The 24,210-nt window shown below is 30.8% G+C and overlaps 1 protein-coding gene across 2 annotated transcripts; it reads right to left on the bottom strand.

Annotated features, from left to right (window-relative positions):
* Positions 1 to 3,342: 3,342 nt before the first annotated feature.
* Positions 3,343 to 23,121, bottom strand: LOC107841044 (protein argonaute PNH1). 2 transcript variants are annotated; one of them, XM_047396515.1, is made up of 24 exons: positions 23,018 to 23,121; positions 21,435 to 21,505; positions 9,566 to 9,949; positions 9,264 to 9,472; positions 8,911 to 9,057; positions 8,678 to 8,811; positions 8,469 to 8,578; positions 8,103 to 8,209; positions 7,876 to 8,014; positions 7,676 to 7,792; positions 7,232 to 7,339; positions 7,071 to 7,142; positions 6,872 to 6,994; positions 6,524 to 6,683; positions 6,051 to 6,172; positions 5,811 to 5,948; positions 5,434 to 5,576; positions 5,279 to 5,341; positions 5,068 to 5,131; positions 4,849 to 4,984; positions 4,437 to 4,510; positions 4,248 to 4,342; positions 4,133 to 4,164; positions 3,343 to 3,740 (listed from the first exon to the last, which is right to left on the bottom strand). In XM_047396515.1, the coding sequence occupies exons 3-24, from the start codon at positions 9,938 to 9,940 to the stop codon at positions 3,568 to 3,570; spliced, it is 2,841 nt and encodes a 946-aa protein (XP_047252471.1). In that variant the 5' UTR covers positions 9,941 to 9,949; positions 21,435 to 21,505; positions 23,018 to 23,121; the 3' UTR covers positions 3,343 to 3,567. The 2 variants fall into 2 exon arrangements, with proteins under 2 accessions (XP_047252471.1, XP_047252470.1); XM_047396514.1 differs by having other exon boundaries at positions 22,846 to 23,121.
* Between the last annotated feature and the right edge of the window lie 1,089 nt (positions 23,122 to 24,210).

A 24,210-nucleotide genomic window follows, 5' to 3' on the forward strand; every position in this document is an offset into this window, starting at 1 on the left:
TGAAAAACAGTGACATGGATTGTAGTCAAACATACTCTCACTAGAATATAGATGATACGATTGTACTCCTGTAGTTTTTGTTTGTTTTAATCTAAGCATCTTATTTTAAATAAATAAAAAGTTTAACAAAATAAAAATATTTTTTAACTTAAAAATGTGTATAATAATCCAAAATGCTCTTTGAATCTTAAGTCTTAAACATATCATATAGGTTGTTTGAATTAAAAAGTTATTAAATACTGAAAGTGACACTTTAAAAAAAAAAAAAAGACAAATAATACACTTAAATTAGAAATAAAATGAATATTTACATATACGTGATTACTATAACCAGACAAAAATAGCTCTCTCTTATTCCATATCCATCGCTCAATTATTTGGTGGTGATGGTATACATGGTGAAGGTTAGTGATTCTGGATGGGGGTCCAAGTGGAAGGTTGGTTTATCGAGTTGACATGTCATTTGGGTTAAAATAGATGAAAGACAAATTTGAATAACTTTAGTAACTTTAAAGGCGGCATATATGGTCGATACTATAACATTAAGGACATATAAAGACCGATCAAATGAGTAAAAATAATAATGCACTAATCATTAACCTGGCCAAAGATTACTTTGCTTGATTTGGATTGGAACGAAACGGCTAACCAAAAGGTTACCGTTGAACCCGTTCAAATCTCTTATCAAATTTTATTTTTTTTCAATTTATTTTTCATAATTTATAATTTAATTATCTAATTAAATAATTACTTCAGTAAAGGAGATTGCAGGTCTACTGAACAGTAATGGAGGCTATAAATCACTTCAATAGTGTTACTGGACTGACAGCAAATGTAGACAAATCAAATATTTTTTTTTTGGCAGGAAGGAAGGAGCACACTAAAGCAGAAATATTGAAAAAAAAAAAACAAGTTTCTCTTTTGGGACACTGCTCATAAGATATCTGGGATTGTCTTTTGACTTTCGAGAAATGAAGTAAAATGGAATGTCATCAACTTGTGAAGAAAATTAATCGAAAAAACAACAACTGCTTATTCTAAGTGCCTTTCATATGCAGGAGGCTACAAATTGTTAATGCGCTGTTGTTTTCCATTTACAATTTTTGGGGCTCTGTGTTCATATTGCCACAGAGCATTTTGAAAGCAGTAGACAAAAAATGTATAGACTATCATTTGGAAATTAGAGTTTGGTTTATTTTTGTCACCTCTTGAGAATTAGTCTTGGCTATCCCACTAGTTCAATTATAATTATCAACTTCTTCACATCTTCATCCGATGTGATACAAAGATATTAGTGAAATCCACGAAATTCTCTCCTTGCTAATTTAAACAATGTTCTACTCTCTCCTTTTCTTTCTAATTGTCATTTTTTATTAACAATAAATATTGCATAATTCTTATCATTTTAGAAAATCAAGATATTATTAGCGGTTTACTTCCACTTTTAACTCTTAGTCATAACAATGGAGATATATTAATATGAATCAAAAGAGAGAAATATTAAATAGAGATGAATATTAAATAAGGGTAATTTAGTTAAATTGCCCTCTGAATTATGTCTTTCTTAAAGGACATACAAATTAAAATATGTGACAAATATTTAGTAACAGAGGGATTGATATTCATATATTTCCAACTTTTTTTAAGATTAAAGAAAATAAATATCTTTATAATATATTTTATCCATTTTAAATTAAATCACCTACACCTTACGTATTATAAAAATTCTATGTTGTACACTTCCTATAAGATAATATCAATAAATAAGTATATTTTATTTAGACAAAATTAAAATTGTAAATAATTTTTTTTGTTTATTTCTTATGAATTTTAAAAGAAAGACAAATATTTTAGATGAAATTTATCCATGTTGTTTGTCAAAAAAGAGTCTGTTCTTTTTTAGAATATTTTATCGTTCAAAACTCTCAATTATAAATGCACACAAATTACTTATAAGATGACTAGAATTTTATGTATTTGAGAAAATATTTTTATTTTTCAACACTCCAAATATCATGTTATTATTCCTATATTCTAAAAGTATTTAAACCTCAAATACGATAGAAATCCTATATATATAAATAAAACATTATCTTGCTAAGTAAAACAGAAGATATAACTTTGAAACGAGAAAATATAAATCAACTAAAATAAAAATAAGAAACTTTTATATAAACTTTTTATAAATAATTGAAAATACAAATAATTTATAAGTTCAAAGTGCATCAAAGTTATTACCCATTAGATTAAGTTTTATTTATGGTCAATGTAATTTTTTTTATATCATTAGACTATATTTACCTATTATAACAGGTAATTTGTGTTATTTTTAAGATGAGGATTTTTAAAATTTTACTTAAATCCAACTCATGATCTCCCACTCATAAAGCTAGAAAGAAAGAGAGAGAGATATTCTATCTCCACCACAAGGATGGAGAATAAGCTTTATTACACTCATCATATATATATTGACATGTAAAGTGAATTCTGGATGTGGCAACACAAAAAGTTAGTAAAATTCAGCCAAGCTTATGGCTTTGCACATTCCTCATGTAACATTACACACTTTTTAACGTGTCAAAATGAATCCACACTTGCCTCTTTCCTTTATATAAGCATTTAGTTTCCTCACCAATTCAAACCACAAAAAAACCATATTTTATTTTCTATATCAAAGAGATCATACAACATTCAATATCATCTCATATTTCAATATTTCTATTTTCTAAGTAGAGATATATAGAATGTCTATCATTTTCAAGATTATTGGGTACGAGAAGAGAGAGTCTTGTTTAGACAGAGATGATGATGGAGATCATGACTATTGTCCTGCAGCATCCTTGGAAGGAGATGACGATGATCGAGACCATGATTATGCTCCTGCAGCATCCTTGGAAGGAGATGGTGATGATGGAGACTATGATTATGCTCCAGCTGCATGAATTAATATTCATTGGATGCTCGTTGCAATTAATTTAGATTAGATGCCATGTTGATTGTAGCTTGAAATTAGAATGTTAATTTCTTGACTCTGATTATTATATTGTGGGAGAATACATAATGAAGACCCCCTAAATTAGTTAGACACTTAAAATTTGCGGGGGTCTAGTACTCGTGAACAACTTTTAAGAGGCGTGAAACAATATAATATACCACTAAAGGATGTGGTGCAACGGATGAGACTGCTTATTTCTTAATGAGAGGTCTCTGTTTCGAGCTCTGTGGATGAAAAAAATCTTTTGGTAAGGAGCGGTTTCTACAAATGAGTCATACGTGGTGCGAATCTGGACTAGTCGGGCTCTAATGAGGGTACCGGATGCCGAAGGGAAACCAATAAAAGGAACAATATAAAATGGCAAAGCTATTCATCTGATTCCTAAACATTAAACTAGACATTGTACATGTATTACACAAAGCAGAGACATCTATTACAAAATTTCTTATTGAAATTTGTTCCCTACTAGTTACAATATGAACATAGCATTTCATAATTAGAACCCTATCCTAATTTTCATACATGTACTGACTACTACTACTACTACTATGTAACATTCAACATTCAACCTTCTAGCAATAGAACATCACATTCTTAACCTTCTCTTTCAACGCTGGTAGTGGCCGGACATTGACAGAACCATTCGTTGCACGCGTGCTACGCATTGAACCATTTCCATGTGAGTCAGGTTCCACGTAGAAACGCGCTCTATAGGCCGCCAAATGTGCATAATATGCGGGAGGAACTGCATCCACAACAAAAAACGATTGCTAGAATGTTTAGAGAACGATATGTTTACTATCTGCTTCAGCACTAGTATCCAAATACGTAATTTTTATTGCTTATAGAATGAGTTCCAGCACTAGAAGTGGTTCAGACACTTATGTTTATCAACTAACTCAAACGAGCTCATAATGTCACGACAAAGTAAGTTGATGGCTAGCATAAAAAAAGTCTAATGCAGTCTACTCAAATGATCTAAACAAAGCAAAATGGATGAAGAGGATTTATATAGCAGACCCTAAATAATTTGAAGTAAACGCGTATGTTGAATGACTGAGATAGACGAAGAATGAATGCAAGTACATGTAAAACAAGCCTTGTAATTGTCTTAGGAGAGGGCTATAGAAATTTTACCTACTGAAACAGATCGAGTGCATCGAGCATATCTGCAATTTATCCAACAGTCACTAAGGTTGAATTTTCCGAAAAACTGAAATAGAAAGCAACATTTGGAATCAACATTGCTTACGTGTAACAAAGGTTGTTTGTCAAAGACTGCATTTCATCCGCGGAAAAATTATTTTCATCCCAGAGAACATGATAGTGTGCAGGACGACTAGTTCCCTGCAAATCCAAAATAAAGACTCGTATTTATAATGTGATATCTTATATTCGACTTGATAAGACATACAAACACATCAAATGCTTAGTACTTCACCTGAATTCCAGCATGACTGCATAAGTAAAAATCAAATTCAGTTGGATGACAAATTTTTGTATCCACCACGGTACCTGCATTTGGAGATTTTAAGTCGAAAAACAAGAGAAAATAACAAATAACGAAGTTAAAATGGAACATTTGCCAGTATATTAACTAACAATTAGGTTGTAACTCCGTCTGTTTCATTTTATGTGGCATGCTCTTATAAACAAAAGAAAATGGTGCGGCATGTTTAACGCCATAAGTTCTAAAAGTCGATCTTTCTTTCTTAAACTTCGTGTCCTATCAAACACCGTCATAACGGAGGAGTAATATATTATATTATATCAAGTCTCTCATATTTCTTGATGTAAGATGTTTCAATAAGTGTAAGCACAACAGTCAAATGTAAGAAGAGCAAAAGTGTTACCAGGTAATATGTTTCCACTCCTGTCAGTATGATTTCTGTCATTGTGGTTATTTGGCAAAAGTCGTGTGTGGTGACGTTTTTGAACGACTATGAAGGTTACTGGAGGTTGGTAACCTGGTTCAAGAGATGCACAAGCCTGTGTACCGCGCAGAGTGAGTGAACTAGACGAGCACAAAACTAAAAACAGTATACAAATGGCTCCAACATTTGCATATATACCTTACGAATTGCATCAAGTTCATAAAGTAGGACCTGATAAAACTGCCCATCACTTACACCATCCCTGCATAAAATTAAGAACAAAGACAACTAAGCAGGGGCTGTTCAATAGTGGTCTAAAGCCAAATTTCAATGAGAGGTCTTAATTACATTGACGATTAATTCATATTCTGTTTTCATCAAGAAACTTATCACGTGATATAGTTAGTACCTGTAGAATATTATTCTCAGTGGTTTCTGTCCTGTGGCTTTCTTGAATGCCAATAGAAGTTCTCTGAAAAAGGGAGTATAACAAATATGTCGATGCATATTTGTTAAAAATAAAATGTTAACAGTATCGAGAATTAAGTGGCGATAAATATGAACCTAATCATCCCTCCAGACATTGTTCCTCGTTGAGGATCTTGCCATGTCCGGTAAAGATCCTGAATGAGTTCTTGTCTATGAGGCTGAGCACACACTAAACCGGCATATTTAGTAACTTCTGGCCAATCTTGTGATGCAACAACCTGAATCAGGAATATAGTATATCCAACTTTAAACACTTTGAAAAAGGTTCTAACTTTACATATGATAAACAAATATTTGAGTTGATTCTCATATGGTCACTCGACTAATAGTTATTATCTCAGAACGTCACTATTCTTCTTGATTTCAACTTTTTTCAACAAATAAAGCAACTTTCTAAGATAATAACTATTAGTTGAGTTATCGAAATCAACTCTCAAATTATTGATGCTTACAGCAGCAATCGATGGGCTACAGTCCTCTCCTGATTCCGGATGAGTCACATCAGCACCAAATATAATCGTTGGGATATCACTAACGAGAGGGATTTTCCATCTCAAAGCATCTAAAAGTACCGTGTTTCTTCCTCCCATCTATCAGACAAGGATTAAACTTAAAGAAAAAATCCATCTAACGCATACTTTGAAAGTTAAACATGGAAAATAATCATCTCAGCGCGTCGAATTGCTACATACCTTTACATTTATTTTCAGTGATACATTTGACAGATATTGCTTGCTAATTTTTAATACATGCTTTGTTAGGCAACACTGAGAAATCAACCCCAAATCTGTCTCACATATTTTCTTCAGAGTACCTAAAGATTTAGTAATGATCAATGCGTCACTCAACAACATTCATTCATATATAAACAATTCATATTCCTGACGTATCAAACATAATTCATATTTACATCATCACGTCATCTTTATCTATTGTAGCAGGTAACGTATCTTAGTTTCAAGATTTCAAATCTCACATACCTATATACAGCATTTGGATGATTTTTACTCTAACGGCATACAAACTTAAACTCAGAAGAAAAAGGGACTTAGGACTAATTTCTTTCAGGATCAAAAGCCTTTTAGAGTGAAAACTACAACGAACTAGATATTATGTTAACGAGTGTAATAAATTTATAGAAGACTCAACGGAGCTTGGCACATACCATACAAAGATCCATTGTTATCAGGAAGAATGGCAATTAGTAGCTCCAATTCTTTTCCTCCAAGTTTACTAGCAGCAGCATTGTATACATAATTTAGTGCCTTCTTTGCCTGATCTGGTCTTGCATAATAAATCGGTATCACTGGCTCACTATTGAATTCCTGAGATGAAGTGTCGATAATAAGACTATTTAGACAGCATGATTAGGCTATGTTGCTAGGATTGTCCAAAAACGTTGGTGGATCCTCCAAAAATCCACGACTTTTCAAGGATTTGACGGGCGACCAGAGGCATTTTTGAAGAATCCAAACATCATAGGCTAAAACATATTGAAATGGGGAACATTTACCATCCCGGAGACTTGGCACATTTGGGAAAGCTGTTGACAAAAGCCACGGGCTGCGTTTTCTTGGACGTTACATGAGAAGTTGATACAAGCCCAGTGGTTTACAGTACTTCCATTAATTACTTTCTATATGATGAAGGCAAACAATGTTCGATTAAAATCATCTTCAAATCTAAATTTAAAACCAAAGGATCTTGTGTACCTTATTTATCATGTTCCATTGGCCTAGCTGTGGATGACATTCCTTTTCTTTCCCTGCATCATGGTACTTTAACTAACAAAAACAAGAAAAACAAATGAGTAAATAAATCTGTTAGTGGTTTTGAAAACGAGTAATATAAGTACACCTATATCAGTCATTACCCACGGTGCTGGGAGGACTCGAGCCTCCACTGATGCAAGCTTATCGTCAATATTGATGCCAAACTCTTTTGCAATAGGATCTTGCTTGTATCCATTCTGGTGAATGGTCTGTACATAGACGCCATTTAGTTCATTAACAGAAAAACCCTCTCCGTCTTTGTTACTAGAAAGCAATTGCATTTCAAAACTTGGCATAAATGTGTGTGTGCGCGTATGCTTATTACTCCCTCAGTTTCAATTGTTGACTGGTTTTGACTAGATACGGAGTTTAAGAAAGTAAAGAGGACATTTGAATCTTGTGATCTTAGAGTAAAGATATGTGGAATGTACGAAAATGCCTTGTGGTCATTAGCATGCCATGTGGAAAGTTAGAGTCAAAGAGTTGTCAAAAAAGGAAAGAGGCATTCTTTTGGGAGATGTTTACATGAAAATGGATCAACAAACCTGCAAAACGTCCAGTTCTTGTTCCCGTGGTCTTTGGCACGACGATTTTAACAATGAAGTTATCTGCTTCTCATCCAACCTTTTGGTGTATCTCTGTCCCTCGAGTATCTTACAAGCCTATTATAACAATCATTATTTTGGAAAAACTTTTCACTTGAGATAAAAGATAATTGAATCTTGAAGTAGCTTTGCGTATTTACCTCCATCGGCAAGTAATTTACTTTCTTTTGGCTTCCAACAAGGAGACAAGGTAGATGAGGATACTGAATGGTAAATCCATACACCTCTTGAAAATACTCGATGACTGATTTCATGTTCTTTTCCTCATCGACAGGAAAACTGTATCGAGAATAAGAAAGTAAAGCATTAAGAGCCGTGGAAATGCAAAAACAAAACTAGAACTCAAGCTATGGGAAACTAGAAGTACATTAGCTCCCTTGTAGGCTGTGATGTCAAACCAGAAATTCGGTATTTCCTTCGAATATTTCCCCTGTGTGTAACTTCAACTTTAACACCTCTGAGAGCCTTCTTAACCTGAATAAGGCACAAATTATCGATCAGCTTTTATCTAAAGCAATAAATGTTGACATTAAGGGTATCAACGTCTCGAGTCCAAGTGTAAAAGTTTGGACACAACTTATTTTGTAGTGCTTTAAGAGAGAATTGAGAATGAACATCTGCAATGATATGAGACAAAACGCTTTTCTAGACACTGAACATATGCTGTCTTATGGTTAATGTTTTTGAGAAAGTTAAAGGATCAATTCATTTGATTCATTTTTATAATCTGTACCTTTACTCGATCTGCATCGGACAGTGGCCTTGAACTAACGTCTTTTCCCAAAACTTGAGCAACAAACTCAACAACCGGGAGAGGTTCAATGAAGGCTGTTGTTGACATATCTATTTGATAGATACAAGATAGTAAATTGTAATGAGACATCCATACCATCAAACCAAGTTGAATAAATTCAACGTCCAAGGAATTTGCGATTTCCCTACCAATATTGAGTGACAATCCCATCTGAGTAGGTTTTATGCTCTGATAGAATCCCCGCCAAGACTGTAAACCATTACCTAGTGTTTGTGGTTTTTTGATATTCGGAGAATAGAAAAATCTCCCAACCGATATGTACCTAAAAGTACACGAGAACAACAAAATAATGAGTTGATAACTTTGGTTTAGTTGTGCAATGATATACCATCGCAATCAGAGCGCAAAAACTGAAATGCACCTTTGAGAAGCAAGTTCCCTTAGCACAATATCAATGATTTTAAGTGCTTGTGGAGGATTTTCCACCTGCTTCCCTGAAAGAAGTTCGCGTAACTGATGCAAGTTTGCCTGTGAGATGAACTTGATCGTGACAGTAAATTTACGCTCCCTGGAACAATTATCAAGAATATCAATTCTCATTCGAATAATTAAATAACAAGTACTCCTACTAACTATATCGCTCAGACTCTTTAAAAATGTCGCGAGGTGCACATCCATCTGACATGAGTGTGGAGGCATCGGAGAGTTTGAGCAACATAGCGGCTATAATTCAACCATAAGGTGAACGAAAGGAAAAAGTAGACAAATAGGTACTTTGTGATTCCGATCCATTCATCATCATCGCCAAGAGTTATTGTGAACTCTTTCGAGTTAAAAGGGAGCAATCCTGCTGTATAAATTGTTCTTCTTCCATCAAAAACCGGAATTCTTTTACCCAAGTCGACATCTTTATGAAGTTTTACCAACTCCGCAATTATAGCCTTGTTCAATATTGTACACTTAACTTCCGGAGTAATTTTTACCTGCATTCAAAATCATTAAAAGGAGCTAAATTCATTCCGAAAACATTACCAACAGAAACTTTAAGCATCAAGAAGTAATTAACAACGCCTTACGCTATATTGGCTTAAGTTCCTTTCTGATAACTCAGCAATGAAATGGTTAGCTTTAACCAAACACTTTGTACCCAACTGGCCATACCCCGGCCTACGTGGGAACACGATACTTCTTTCAGATGATGATGAAGCAGAACAAGCAGAAGAAACCTCAGAATTATTACTCATATCCTTCATTTTTTCGACTAATATCCCTTTCCCTTTCCTCCTAGCTCTTCTCTTCCCCGCATTATTATTTCTCTTGACAGCTTCTTCCATTCTACTATGCTCTTCACTAATCTGACATTGCGCGTTCTGATTCATCGACTCTTGCAACGGAGTTCTTGAAACCATATGCCTTTCCTGAGGCTCTAGTTTCATTTGCCACTGAGGCATTCTTGTGACCTTCACATGACACACGAAACGAAAACATCATGAGCTGGTTTTATAAAGCGTTACGCATAATAATAACAATTCAGAAATTGAAAGCTAAAAGAATCGAAAAAACGAGATAAGGGTGAATGAAAAAACTGCATAATAAGACAATGAAAAAATAGTAACTGATGAAAGTTTACTTTGTCATGACATTTTTCACGTGTAGATCCAAGAAAGATGCAAAAGGAATAGTAGTAAAGAATTAAATCTTCACAGTATTTTGTCTTCAATAGAGGTTCTTTAGCTGAAAAGGTTTACAAAGCCAAAAAGAAACAGAAGCCATGCAACCATGCATATACCAATGGGCAATGTAAAAACAACTAAAATAGTCACCCCACAAGAAAGCAAAACACCTATATGAAGCCTACTTGAATTCACCAATAAAGATAATATATAGTACTCACTCAACTTTTGAATCTTCTCATCTTAAACTAAAGATATTTAGAATGTACCAAAACGCGCGTTTATTCTTGTGGTATTAAACATATCATGTGAAAAGTTATAACTAATGAGTTGTCAGAAGAAGAAATATGAACTTATAAAAAGGATAGTAAGATAAACAAATTGAAACGTAGGACGGAGGGGGTAATGGTATTACTAAAAGTGTAACTGATACATGTAGATACCAAAAAGAAGATGAATACGCACAGGTATTTGATACTTACCACTCAGCTTACAGAGCCGGATCCAAAATATGAACTTGATAGTTCTAGCTACGCGTTTGGAAGAATAAGTAGCTTTGACCAAAACATTGTATTTATATTAATAAATCCATTGAATATATATAATAAGTTTTATTCAGCTAGAGTTGGGTCATAGATTTGTGAGTAAATTTTGGAAATTTATCTTCAAATATCTGTTTGACCATAAGTTTTGGTAATTTATTTTTAAATATCTATTTGACCATGAAATTTAATCAGATTTTCAAATTTCAACTTCGAAATAGCTATAGCCAAACGGCAGCTCGGAATCTAGTAAATTGCCTTTTCCAGAATCCAGAACTCATAAACTCAAGATTCTTGATCAGCCTGAACTTCGATGCCGCTGAACCCATTGACAATTTGAATTACTAGATTCAAATTTATTATTTGTAGGCAGTTAGTATATTTTTTCACACATATACAGGGTCTGACAAAATTACGGAATTCAGTTGAACTCATATCTTATTTTATATATATTGTATGTATATACACGGATGAGGTGGAGCTAGGTGGATATAAGGGGTTCAATTAAATCTCTTACAAAAATTTATACTGTATAAATAAGATAAAAATATTATCTTTTGACATAAATAAATATTTAGTCTGGTGACAATGCGACACAAAAATTTCTTTAGGCCATGCTTTGCACTTTCGTTTGATTTTTAGTAGGTTCTTGTTCCTTCGATTTCTATTACTATACCATATTGTTTGTAATTCATGAATTATCATACTTTTTCCATTTTATTTTATGTGTTACCATTAGATTGGATACGGAGTTTAATAATTAAGTGATGACTTTATAAAATTTACAAAATCTTCTTTTTTAAAGTTATTTAAATATTTATCTTTTAGTTGTCTTTTCTTAATAAGTGAGACTCATTAAGGATGAAATGGGAATGATGTCATTAAATAATTACCAAATAAGTAAAGGTGATATTCTTTTTTAGACGAACCAAAAAAAAATGATGACACATAAAATGAAATGGAGGAAGTATTATTTTGTTGTAGTTACTTTCTTTTTTCGTAATGTTTTGTCATGCCTTGTTGTAGTTTTGTCCCATTTTCTTCACTCATATTATTTTCTCGAATCGATAGTCTAACAGAAAAAGCCTTTCTACTCTCTAGGTAGAGTCTAGATCTGCGTACATATTATCCTCTCCAACGTCGCGTGTGGAGTACATAGGGTATATGTTTATTGTTGTTGTTGTTACTATCACATCACATAAGAAATTTCATTCTAGGAAGAGACAGAATTCATGGACTGTCCAACTTAATGCTAACAAACTTCTTCAATGAAGTGTCTTAATCAATGTGACAGAAAATATATACATACATATACATTATTTACAGGGTCCCCTATACATTGAACATTGAGGTCCGTGACCATTTTTTTTAAAAAGACTGCTGGATTTTCCCCTACTAATTTTCTGCCTGTTACCTTTGCAAAAAGCAGAAAGAATATAAGCCCAAATTTTGAAACTAACCAAAATTTGTACCACAAGTTTTTGAACCTTGTTTGATTATTTTTGCTTCAACATGGTTCCAAATATGGAGTCGGGGTCTTTCGAAAATAGCTTATTTATCGACAGTGGCAGAGATAGGATATTCACTAAGGGGATTCATAAGTGAACATACGAACTAATCGAAGGGGTTCAACATTTAATATATATATATATATAATAATTTTAATCATGTATATATAACATAATTTTTAGCCGAAGTATTTGGATGAACCTCGGCAAAGGGTAGCTCCGGCCCTGTATATTGGTGGGACTATACTTAGTATGTTGTTGTCATGGTTGCAAAAATATGCCCCCAAAACCCTAATTCTTGGCACTTTGTTTTTTTAAGTAGAAATAGTGTCCACGATCCACTTTTCGAGAAAAACTAGTCACTATCATGAAGTTTCAAATTGAGATATATGAATAACTTATAAATTAGATGAACTAAAAATGGTTATTTGTGAAACTTTTCCCTTTATTTATGTGGCCATGCAGGGGTGGAGCTAGAATATCATATTAAGATGAATTCTTTTAGACGAAAAAAGTCAAAATTATTTTATCTTACATATTGTAAATGTTGAATCTCCGTGATTTCTATTTCTTTATATTTTAAATTTCTTTGATAAAAGTTCCAACTCTGCAGTTCGACCATGCCACTAGTAACACTAGATAAAAGAATGATATTCAAGTGGGGAAAAATAGAAGAACGAACTCATTATTCATTGAATTTATTTCGGATCATGATCCTCGAGAATTTCTCAATTATTAAAACTAAGGGAAAAGATTAGTTAACAAATGAGAGCTATAAATGGTCATTTTAATACATCCTACATATCATCAGTTTAAGACTACAAGATTCAAAATTCTTCTCAATTTTCTTGAACTCTGCATTAAGTCAAAACTAGCCAAACAAATTAAAACGAAAAATAATACACAATTCAATACTATTTTTATACACACTAGGAAGCTGGTCATAATTTAGAGTATTAGGTATTATTCTCTTCGTTCATCTTTACTTGTCCACTTTTCTATTATAAGATGTCCAATAGTACTTGTCTAGTTATAAAATCATCAGATAGTTGGCCTATTACTATCCAATTTATCCTTAGCATTAAATGTGATTTATTATCTAATGTATTTTTTTAAAACATACAGGTGGTGTGTAAGAGGGATAGTTTCAAGTATCTCGGGTCCATGATTCAGGAGAACGGTGAGATTGACGAGGATGTCTCACACCGTATTGGAACGGGATGGATGAAGTGGGAGTTCGCATCGGGGGTGTTGTGTGACAAGAAGGTGCGGCCCAAGCTTAAAGGCAAATTCTACAGGGTGGCAATCCGGCCGGCTATGTTGTATGGAGCGGAGTGTTGGTCAGTCAAGAACTTCCACATTCAAAAAATGAAGGTGGCGAAAATGCGGATGTTGCGCTGGATGTGTGGGCTAACCAGGGAAGTGAGTGACTTCGGTGGAGGACAAGATACAGGAAGTCCGACTAAGATGGTTCGGACACGTGATGAGGAGGGACACGGATGTCCTGATTCGTAGGTGTGAGAGATTAGCTTTGGATGGTTTTAGGCGGGGTAAGGGTAGGCCGAAGAAGTACTGGAAAGAGGTGATTAGGCGGGACATGAAGCAATTATAACTTACTGAGGACATGACAGTAGATAGAAAGATCTGGAGGACGCGAATTAGGATAGAAGGCTAGTGTCAATTTGGATCACTAGTGTAGGGTATTACTTGGTGGGGTATATTATTCTTGCTAATACAACTTGTTTCATGCTCTATTACGATTTCGTTTACTTTTCTTTGGTTACTATTACTTGTGGGTGTCGTATTTATGTCATCTTGTTCCATGTTTTATTGTGGATTTGATTATTATTCATTGTCTTAAGCCGGGGGTCTATCGGAAACATGCTTTCTACTTCTTCGGAGGTAGTGATATGGACTGCATACATCTTACCCTCCCAAGATCCATTATGTGAGAATACACTGAATTTTTTATTGTTGCTATTGTATTTTTTAAAATATTAAATTTATTATATTTAAAATGTAATATGATAAAATTACTTTTATTATTTACTGTTTTTAATTTTTATATAAATAAAAAAGTGAACAAATAAAGATGATGACCAGGATTATATATTTGAGTTGACTATAGTAGCTCAAATAATCAAGAATCAAAATGAATCACTAGTGTGTCATAATTTTGGTCTATAAAATTTAATTAATTTATAGGATGCACCCCAAAAAGCTAGAGCTAAGATAATAGTACAACAAAGTATTTAATAGTAAATGCTGCAAATAAGAAAAGAAGTTCTCAGGATCCAAAGGATTTTCAACATTTAATGCTAAATGCTGCTGATAAGAGTTATCAGAGATTTTCTAACAGTTTTTCAGAAATAATACTGCTACTGCCAGCAGAGGCCAATCTACAATATGTAGACTATAATTCACATAAATTCAATAATTTTTATTAAAAGTTGAGTTAGAATTTAAAATTTACGAGTTTAAAATTATAATCTTTTAAAGTTACTGATGTTACATGAAAAATTTATATGTATGCAATGAATTCTTTAGTACTTATTAATACAAAGGTTGGATCAAAGCTAATGAATCCGACCGTAACTAATTTTTGTTTGGACTTTATATTGTGACGAAATTAGGAATTTTGTTTTTAAGGATATTCAACGTTCAATATATGTTGAAAAGTAACATGGATTGTGGTGGATAGTTGGGATCATTTCGCCTTTAAACAGAAGTATGGGTTCAAGTCAATTAAAATGGAAAAGAGTAACAACATCAATTGAAAAAATCATTTTTGATCAAAAAAAATACTTATAATTTTTTTATAAAGGATATTCGACTGACGAAACAAGACATGAGAACACTAGAAATGTGTACGTTTAACCGTTTAACAATAATATACCCAGTATATTTCTATAAAGTAGATCTGTGAAGGATAAAGCGTATGCAGTCCATATCACTACCTCAGACGAAGTAGGGGTGTTTCCGATCCGTTTAACCTTTTGAGTTAATTAAATTTAAAATTTAGATCCAAAGGAAGATAGAGATGGATCAATAGATTGTTGGCAGAATGGTTTCACCATTAACGGTCCAAGTGGTTGGTCCAAGGCCCAATGACTGACTAAGTGATTTATTCCCAATGTGTTGTACTGATAAAAAGGACAGCAGCAGCTTGGTATGCTCCTTTATTTCTTTTTACATTATTTTACATCCGGTGTGCGGTGTCTATATTAGAATCCCTATTAATTTGAATTATGTATTGTGGGCCTATTACGAAGGTTATGCTTTCAATAGAATTTTTTCTATACCCAAAACGCGAATCTAAGACCTCTGATTAAGGATGAAGCAAATTCATCACTACACCACAACCCATGATTTATTTACTATCTACTTATCTGTTTCTCATGAAAGTTACTTCTTAATTTCGTTTTAATTTATTTATCTTGATTTGATTCTCTGTAAAGTTTAAGAAAATGCAAAAGATATTTATATTTTATGGCCTAAAACTAAAAATGCGCGTTATACAATGTAAGATATTTTTATTATATACTAAATGCAAAGAGTTACTAAGAAAATATCATTCGTTTTAAAAAGACTAAAATTAAAACTAAGATAAATACATTAAAATGAAGGGAGGAATAGTTCATTATTCAACTTTTGTCAATTGAGCAACTCCACCTCCCCAATCCCCCCCCCCCCCCCCCCCCCCCCCCCCCAAAAAAAAACTTCCCTCTATATAAATTAATGGGACTAAATCTTACCTTATAAATTCTAATGATGTAATTATTTATTTTTAGAGTTTAAGTTATGTGTATCATTAGTGCACGAAAAATTCTACAATATCCGTTAACTTGACCTGCTATTACAAGTTATCCAATTATTTACATAAAATTTTAAAAAAAGAAAAAATTAGATAACCTGCAATAGCAAGTAAGTTTACCTAACAGTATAGAATATTTTCTACACTGACGATGCACAAAACTTAAATTCTTATTTTTATTAGTTTTAGGAGTTTTCTATTTTTCTGTTCTACTTTAATTCATTACGCCTGAGCTTAAAAATTTTTCAACTTCTTTTATCTTTTTAAAATAGAAACAAAAATTATGTACACTCTATCTTCTTTAAACCTCACTAATAAAATTTCATACCCCTATATTATTATTATTATAGTTGTTTCCATTTTCCTGTTTGGAGATTGATGACAATTCATTATTTTTTTCCTAATTACATGATCTTCCCCCAACCAAAAAAAAATTTAAGAGTTAGGGAGGGGGTATTTAGTGTCCCAACCAAAGAGTCCAAATTGTCTGCATAAGTGAGGACAACATTGTGTTGTGGAGTGTGGGCAGCACTTGAAACAATGAATATATATCTCATTGACCCATAAACACTTCTTTTTCTGAAAATGACTATGCACTGCAAAACCCAAAGTTTTATTCTTTTATTCCCTTTTCCATACTTTTAAATCACTATATACTCTTCCCAACAACCACATTCGGATGGAATCAGAAATTTCACGAAGAATGTGAAATTTTTTTTTATTTCTTAGTTGTATGAAGTGTGATAAAATTAAATGTATACTTACAAAATTTAATATTTAATCTTTATATATCATATAATTTTTCTATAAGAATGTGTACTCAATCACCATTCGGCCTTCATCTAAGCTGGCTCCATCCATGCTCCACTAGAAAGAACCAAAGGAAAAAAAAGAAAAAATAAACTCGCTAAATCATGTTACATTAACAATTAAAAAATACTTTCTCCATTCGCTTTTACTTGACATATTTTAATTTGATTATTAAAAAAATAATTAATAGTAAAATTATTTTAATATAGTATCTCTGTTAAATGATGCTTACTTTGAAATTAATTTGAAGAAAAAATAATTAATGCTAAGAAAAAATAAAAAAGAAATTAACTTTTCTTGATATATCAAAATGACAAGTAAAAGTAAAAATCCATTTAGAAAATTAGTGACAAGTAAAAACAAACGCAGAAAATATATATCTACCAAGTTAAAGAAGAAAGATTTTGAAAATTATAATCTAAAACAAGTCATATATGAGCTGATATATCTTTGAACCAAGTGATTGATATATCAGAAATAATAATTAAAAGTAGAAATTTAATTAAGAAATTAGTGACAAGTTAAAGCAAATGAAGAAAGTATATATCTACCAAGTTAAAGAAGAAAGATTTTGAAAATTATAATTTAAAACAAATTATATAGGGCTGATAGATCTTTGAACCAAGTTATATCACAAATATATGGCTTCTTCGAATTCTTTTACTATATATATATATATATATATATATATATATATATATTTGATATTATATAGTGATTGATTAATGTGTTCATGTTAAAAATATAATTAAATAATAAAAATATGCTCTCTCTAACAACTTAAGCTTTTAGATGAGATGGTCACACACTTCAACATGGTATCAGAGCAGGCAGAGGTCTCCTTACATTTTTAAATGCGATGATCATACACTTCAACAGTTGTTCACTTCTTCGAATATTGATATTGTATATTAAGAATACATTGTATATATGTAGATATTTATTTGGGGTAGAAGATGTGTAAAGATAGACTCAAACTAAGATTATGCACGTGAGCGTAATAATACACACGTCTAATTGTGAGATCAATTGATCGAACATGGATGAAAATCGACCATATATAAAATGTTTAAATTCATATTAAATTTCCTACATATTTCAGTCTTAAATATGTCGTTCATATTTTATTTTTTATTTTCTATTTTTTTCGCACTGTGAGAGTAACTATTTAATTTTTATATGATAAATGGCAACAATATATGTGAAGGGGTTGTTGTGAATACATTATATTCAGAACTTGGAAATTAAAATAGGGAAAGGTACTATAGGTCAATTTCAATCTTTAGTACTACTAGAGTTGGCATTACATTATTGACATTCATTTCCATCCAATAATTAAAAAATTCGAGTCATGTAAAAGTAATAAGTGAACCACTGATAACCTAGAGGCTACAATGTGAACATTTAGATGAAAAGTTGAATTTGGTATAATTGGATGTAATTATATATAGTTTGACATGTTTGGTTAACAAGATAAATTATGGTCAGCAGGTAGTTAAACGGTAATTGAACGAAAATAATTACTCTTCAATTCACAGTGGGAGCTATGAATTGATGGTAATTACATACTTTTTAATTTCCTTCTTTTATTTTTATCTTTTTCATTTTAATTTTTTATTTTGCTTTTATGTAATATAAAATGATGAATCTATATCGTATGTGTCCAATATTAATAAGTGTAATTTCTAAAGGTCCAATGTATTAGTTCCTTGCAATCCTATCCATTAGAGTATTAAGTTTAATATAGAATAACACGTCATGCAAAGTATCTTCAATCCTTATTAACAATAGAAAGACAAACATTCTAAGAAGTGAACTGAAAATAAAAAAAAATTAGTTGAAATTGTTTTTGAACTTTTATGAAAAAAGTGGAGTGAAAACTTATTTTCATTTTTTTTAAATACAACACCAAATTGTACATTTGAAATTCGTATGATCAAACATTATTTTTGAAATAAAAAAAATCAAAAAGAAAAATTATTATGGTCAAATGGGAGCCTGAGATTGTTAATTGTCATGACCTACCTTAAAGGCTCAAAAATAAAAAATATGAATTAAAATTTTCATATTCAATTCGAACAACTCGCACGCCCCATTAGTTTCTTCTTCAATTATTTATGAAGCTTGTGACTTTGGACCATTGGGCTATAACCCAAAAATGCACGTTTAATAGACTTGGTCACCACCATAAAATCAACACTCATTTAATTTTTTATTCTATTTTGTAAGGGACCATATATAAAATGAAGATTCATACGCAAAGGTCACATTTATTATTTTTCTTTTAATACTCATCACCTTTGATGGATAAGATAGTACTTCTTCCTCTTAACGTATTCGTCGTATTTCTCTTTTATATGTCATATAAAAAAATATTAATTAAATTTTTTTGACTATTTTATTTTCAAGATAAAGTTTCTCTTCATTGAATATTTACAAAATATATGTAGATTTAAAAAAAAACTACTGCTAAATATAAATGAAAAGACTATAATTAATTTTATCTTAAAATTTTAAAAGAATAAATAATTTAAATTACTTTAAGAAATCAAAATATATATTCTGAGATGGGGAAGTAGTTGTGACTGCAATTTTATGAGTGTGGGTATCACCGATAGGTCTGTTAGATGGATAAAATTTATCTACTTTTATAGAAAGATTTAAATTTGAGTTTTAAAAATGAATAATCTTTTTCAATCGAGCAGTTTTTTTAAATACATTTTACTTTATACTGATCTAAATTAATCAAATTAATCGTAATAAACTTGACAAAGCTCGAGAAAAGGTCAAAGAAAAAATTATTCTTCTGACATTGATATTATTATTAAGATGGAAGTTATGAATAATTTTTATAAGGAGTGATTTCTTTTTAAATAAGCCTACACAATACATATTTAAATTAATCAAATCAAATAACTAGACGAAAAAAATTACGTGTGAGGTTGTATACGTGAACCAACATCTAATAAAGTAAAATGGGCAACAAAAAAAAGCAATAAATCAAACCAACCTATTTATTAATACATATTTAAATTAATCAATCAAATAATTAGACGACAAAAATTACGTGTGAGGTTGTATATATGAACCAACATCTAATAAAGCAAAATAGGCACCAACAAAGAGCAATAAATCAAACCAACCTATTTATTAAAACTAAAAAGTCAATTCATAATCATAATCAGTCATTCATAAAATTAAATAAAATAAATTATTTTCGTCCATCTCTAGATTATAGTCATAATCTATGTTGCTTGAACTCTTAAAAATTGTCATTAGAAGCGTATCGAATCCTTCAAACTAATACAATTTTAAAGAATTTGATACGAATATAACAATATTTTTGATAAAAAGTCAATTCATAACCAGTCATTCATAAAATCAAATAAATTATTTTCGTCCATCTCTAAACTATAGTCATAGTCTGTGTTGCTCGGACCCTTCAAAAATATCATCGATTATGTGTTGAATCTTTCAAAACTACTGCAATCTTAAAGAATCCGATACGGATGCAACAACTTTTTTTAAAATACCACTAGACTAAATGTTTAGCGGTCTTTTATTAATAATAAAATCTTCAATATGAATAAGTACAAGCAATGAGGGCTAGGTTGAGCAGTAACATTTTTGGTAAAAAATCAATTCATTGACCAGTCATTCATAAAATCAAATAAATTATTTTCGTCCATCTCTAAACTACATTTATAGTTTATGTTGCTCGAACTTTTCAAAAATATCATCAAACGTATACCGAATTCGTTAAAACTAATGCAATTTTAAAGAATACGATACGAATATAATATTATATTTTTAAATATTCCGAACATCTTAGGTAATAATGATCCTCTGTGGAATAGTAATTTGCTGGGTTGGGTTGCGGGGGTTTCGAGGGTGTGTGTGTGTTTAAAGAATATACTGTAAATTCTGTAGCACTATTCATTTCCAAGAATTGGAGAAGATATGGTTAAGAATTAAAGGCCAAAAGACACTAGTAAAAAGGAAAGAGCAATGATGAGAATGTACACAGAGAAGACACACTACTCTATTTTTCATTCATTTACTCCTCCTTTCACAAAAGTTAATTGCCTCAACTATGCAACAAAATAAGTGCACGTACTCACACTAAAAAAAAATATGAAAAATTTATCTATATCTCATGCGAGTTAAGAGCAAAATTTATGTATATTCTAAAATTTTTAAATGTTATTTATAGAATTACATCAAATATATTAGTATAAAAAAAAAAGGGTTACTAAAACTCTTGCTATATGCAGAGTACAAGAAATAATTAGATTATGAGGGTTTATTTTACGCAGCCCTATCTTACCTTCAACAAGAGGTTGTTTTTACGATTGAAATCTGTGATCTAATTACACGACAACAACTTTACTAATTATTCTTAGATTATGTTCACTGAATATATTGTTGTTATTATTAGTATTATTGTATTTGTGTTGGTCAAAATATTCAAATAATTTATTCAAAATCACGAATTTAAAATTTTGAAATTGAATTTCAATAATTTTAAAAAGTATCACATTAATTAGGAACGAAAAAGGATAAAATATGAGGGAAAGAGATAGAACAAGAAAGAAAACCTTGTGATTTACGTTATCTTTAAATCTCTAGCTCTGCTTGTTGAATTTTTGTCCTTTACCCTTCTTAGCGTCTGAAAAAAAAAAAAAAAAAAAAAAGACCAACATTATTTTATTGTAGGTACAAAGTACTGCAATAATCAGTGAGAGTACAAAGCCCGTAGTAGATTTTGAGGTTGAAATTAAAAATTAAAATTTTGAGTTTTTGAAGTTATATTACATGCATTTTATTTGAAAAAAATTGAAATTTTGTTAGTGGAAGTCTAAAAAACTGGCTCATGGGAACTTGAGAATATTTAAAGGTAAGATTTTCAAAATCTCTAATCAAATTTTATGACAAAACGAAATCTAAAGATAATTTTTAAAATTTGATTTAAAATTTATAATCAAACACTAGCTACGTGGAGAAATAGCGAATGCAGTTTTGGGAGTATCAAATCACGTAAGTGATAATTACATATAATCGTCATAATAAATTAGATTGATAATCAAAAACTAAATTAAAACAAAGTAAAATATACAATATGTTGAAATATATAAATGTGTACGAGTTAAAACTACTATTGCAGTATAAGTTTAAGTTCTGTACATAATCATATTTATTAAAAGGTAATTATTAGTCAACCTATGATAAACATTAAGTAATAATCTGGTAATTAAAGAGAGTCAGTACTCAGCACTCCAAGAAATATGATCATCACATGTTAAACTATACTACCACTATCAATGCTGTGTGCATGTAACTTAAACTTACAAATTATTCACATTTTGATGTACATAATGTAAATTCAAAAAATAAAAATGATGTCATGTACTCACTGATAAAACATTAATTATTAAAAAAAAAATCTAAGAAATTTATGAGGGGAAATTTTTGGCGTGAATTGGATATACATATAAAGTTGGATTTGGTTTTGACTTTCAACCAAAAAGGAGCAGTTGGGTCAGTAAAATCAAAACGGAAGAAGTAGAAAAGACAGGTAAATAACAAACCACAATATCTTTCGTGTAATTCTAATTTTATTAGGTTAGTTTGAAAAAAAAGGTAGGATGTATACAAATTTTATTCTTATATTATAGAGATAGAAAGCTCGATTTTAAAAATATCAATTTGACTCAAGTAAATCACAACAAAATAATATTAAATAAAAATAAAATACAAACGACAACATATTCCGTATACTTCTACTACGTGAATCAACAAAATGTTAAATGTACGTAAACTTTATCCCTATCCTATAAAGGTCAAGAAATCATTTTCAAAAATATCATGGCTCAAGTAACCCAAAACAAAGCAAATGGCTTTAAGATTTACCATCAAAATAATGCGAAAACTGAAGCAAAGAACCACATATATTAACAAAAATTGAAGGACAATAATTTTTTATGTTTGAATAATTGAGAAAAAGTTTACCCCAAAGTGCTTCAAGATTTGAGTTCCATAGCAACAAACATAAGCAAATGGCTTGTAAAGGTAGTAGAGTTTGAAGAAATCCAAAAATTTGTAAGAGCAAAAATCAAGAAAAAGTAAAGTAAAAGAAGTTCAAAAATGTTCTTTTTTATGAAGAGAAAGAGCAAAACTAAACCTTTTTTAACAACACTTTGCAGGAAAAATGTGTCTTGGAAGTGTGTTTAGTTGATGGGGTAAAGCAAAAAGAATGAAGGAAAAGAGAGGAGAGTTGTAGAAACCAAGCATTAAAAAACATTTCAAAGGTAATAAATAGAGTCTTTGGGAAGTTCTCCTCCCCGCAGCGGAGTTAGAATTTTCACTAGAATTCAAAATTGAAAGAAATAAGCACACAAATTAACTGAAGCAGGTTCAACATCCATTGCATATACATATACAGAAAAATAATTTTAATCATATATAAATAGTATAATTTTCCATCGAAGAAGGTTTGGGTGAATCTCCTAAGCATAAGGTGGCTTTGCCCTTTCTTCCTCCGTTTCATATTAATTGTGTATTTTATTTTCTTTGTTTTACTTTATTTGACTCTTATACTAAAGTTGGTTATTCGAATTTACTTGTTTAATTTATGAAATCAAAGTGTTCTTTTGTAATATTTTTTTCTTTTGATCCTTAGTATTAAATAACTATATAATAAAATATTAATAATAGCCAAATTTAGAATTTCAAGACATTATTAATAATATTAATTTAATAAAATGCACCCCTAATTAAAAATTTCTTAAGAAATGTGTTAGGTTAATCAAGAACAAGTAAAATAAAATTGAGGGAGTATTATAAATAGTGTCCAAATTACTTCCTCCATTTTATTTTGTACATCTTAGCTTACTACACATAATTATTTTAATTTACTTGTCTAATTTATAGAATCAATAAAATTTATTATTTTTTCTCAATGTCACCCCTGTACTAGTATTTAAAATAATAAGTCAAATTTAAAATAATTAAGAAAAGTGGCAAGTTATATGAGCCAAGTAAAATTAAACAGAGGAAGAACTTGTCTATTTATTTCAATTTATCAAATAAAGAGAAAATTAAAATATATTTTTTTTCACTATGTTCCTGCAATTAATATTTTTTGAAGTTTAAACAAGTTTATAAGTTTTAAAAAGTTTCTTTTTAAACAAGTTTATAAGTTTTAAAAAGTTTCTTTTTAGAAGGCAAATAAAGGAAAAATTTAAAGGCTACTTCACTTATCTATGATTTCTTAAGGTTGTATGTGGATAACTAATATGAAATGAAAAAAGGTAGTAAAATAATATTTTTTTTCTCTCAAATTATTTATCTATGTTTCTTTTTCTACATGTCCTT

This window comes from Capsicum annuum, chromosome 9 (genome assembly GCF_002878395.1).
Source record: "Capsicum annuum cultivar UCD-10X-F1 chromosome 9, UCD10Xv1.1, whole genome shotgun sequence".
NCBI lineage: Eukaryota > Viridiplantae > Streptophyta > Magnoliopsida > Solanales > Solanaceae > Capsicum > Capsicum annuum.

Excerpts from the sequence above, each read along its gene's own strand:
- LOC107841044 (XM_047396515.1), bottom strand. The coding sequence starts at position 9,940 with ATGCCTCAGTGGCAAATGAAACTAGAGCCTCAGGAAAGGCATATGGTT. Across the intron at positions 9,473-9,565 it reads GGAACTTAAGCCAATATAGC|GTAAAAATTACTCCGGAAGT; the intron begins GTAAGGCGTTGT and ends TTTTGAATGCAG. Across the intron at positions 4,165-4,247 it reads ACAAACAACCTTTGTTACAC|ATATGCTCGATGCACTCGAT; the intron begins GTAAGCAATGTT and ends GATAAATTGCAG.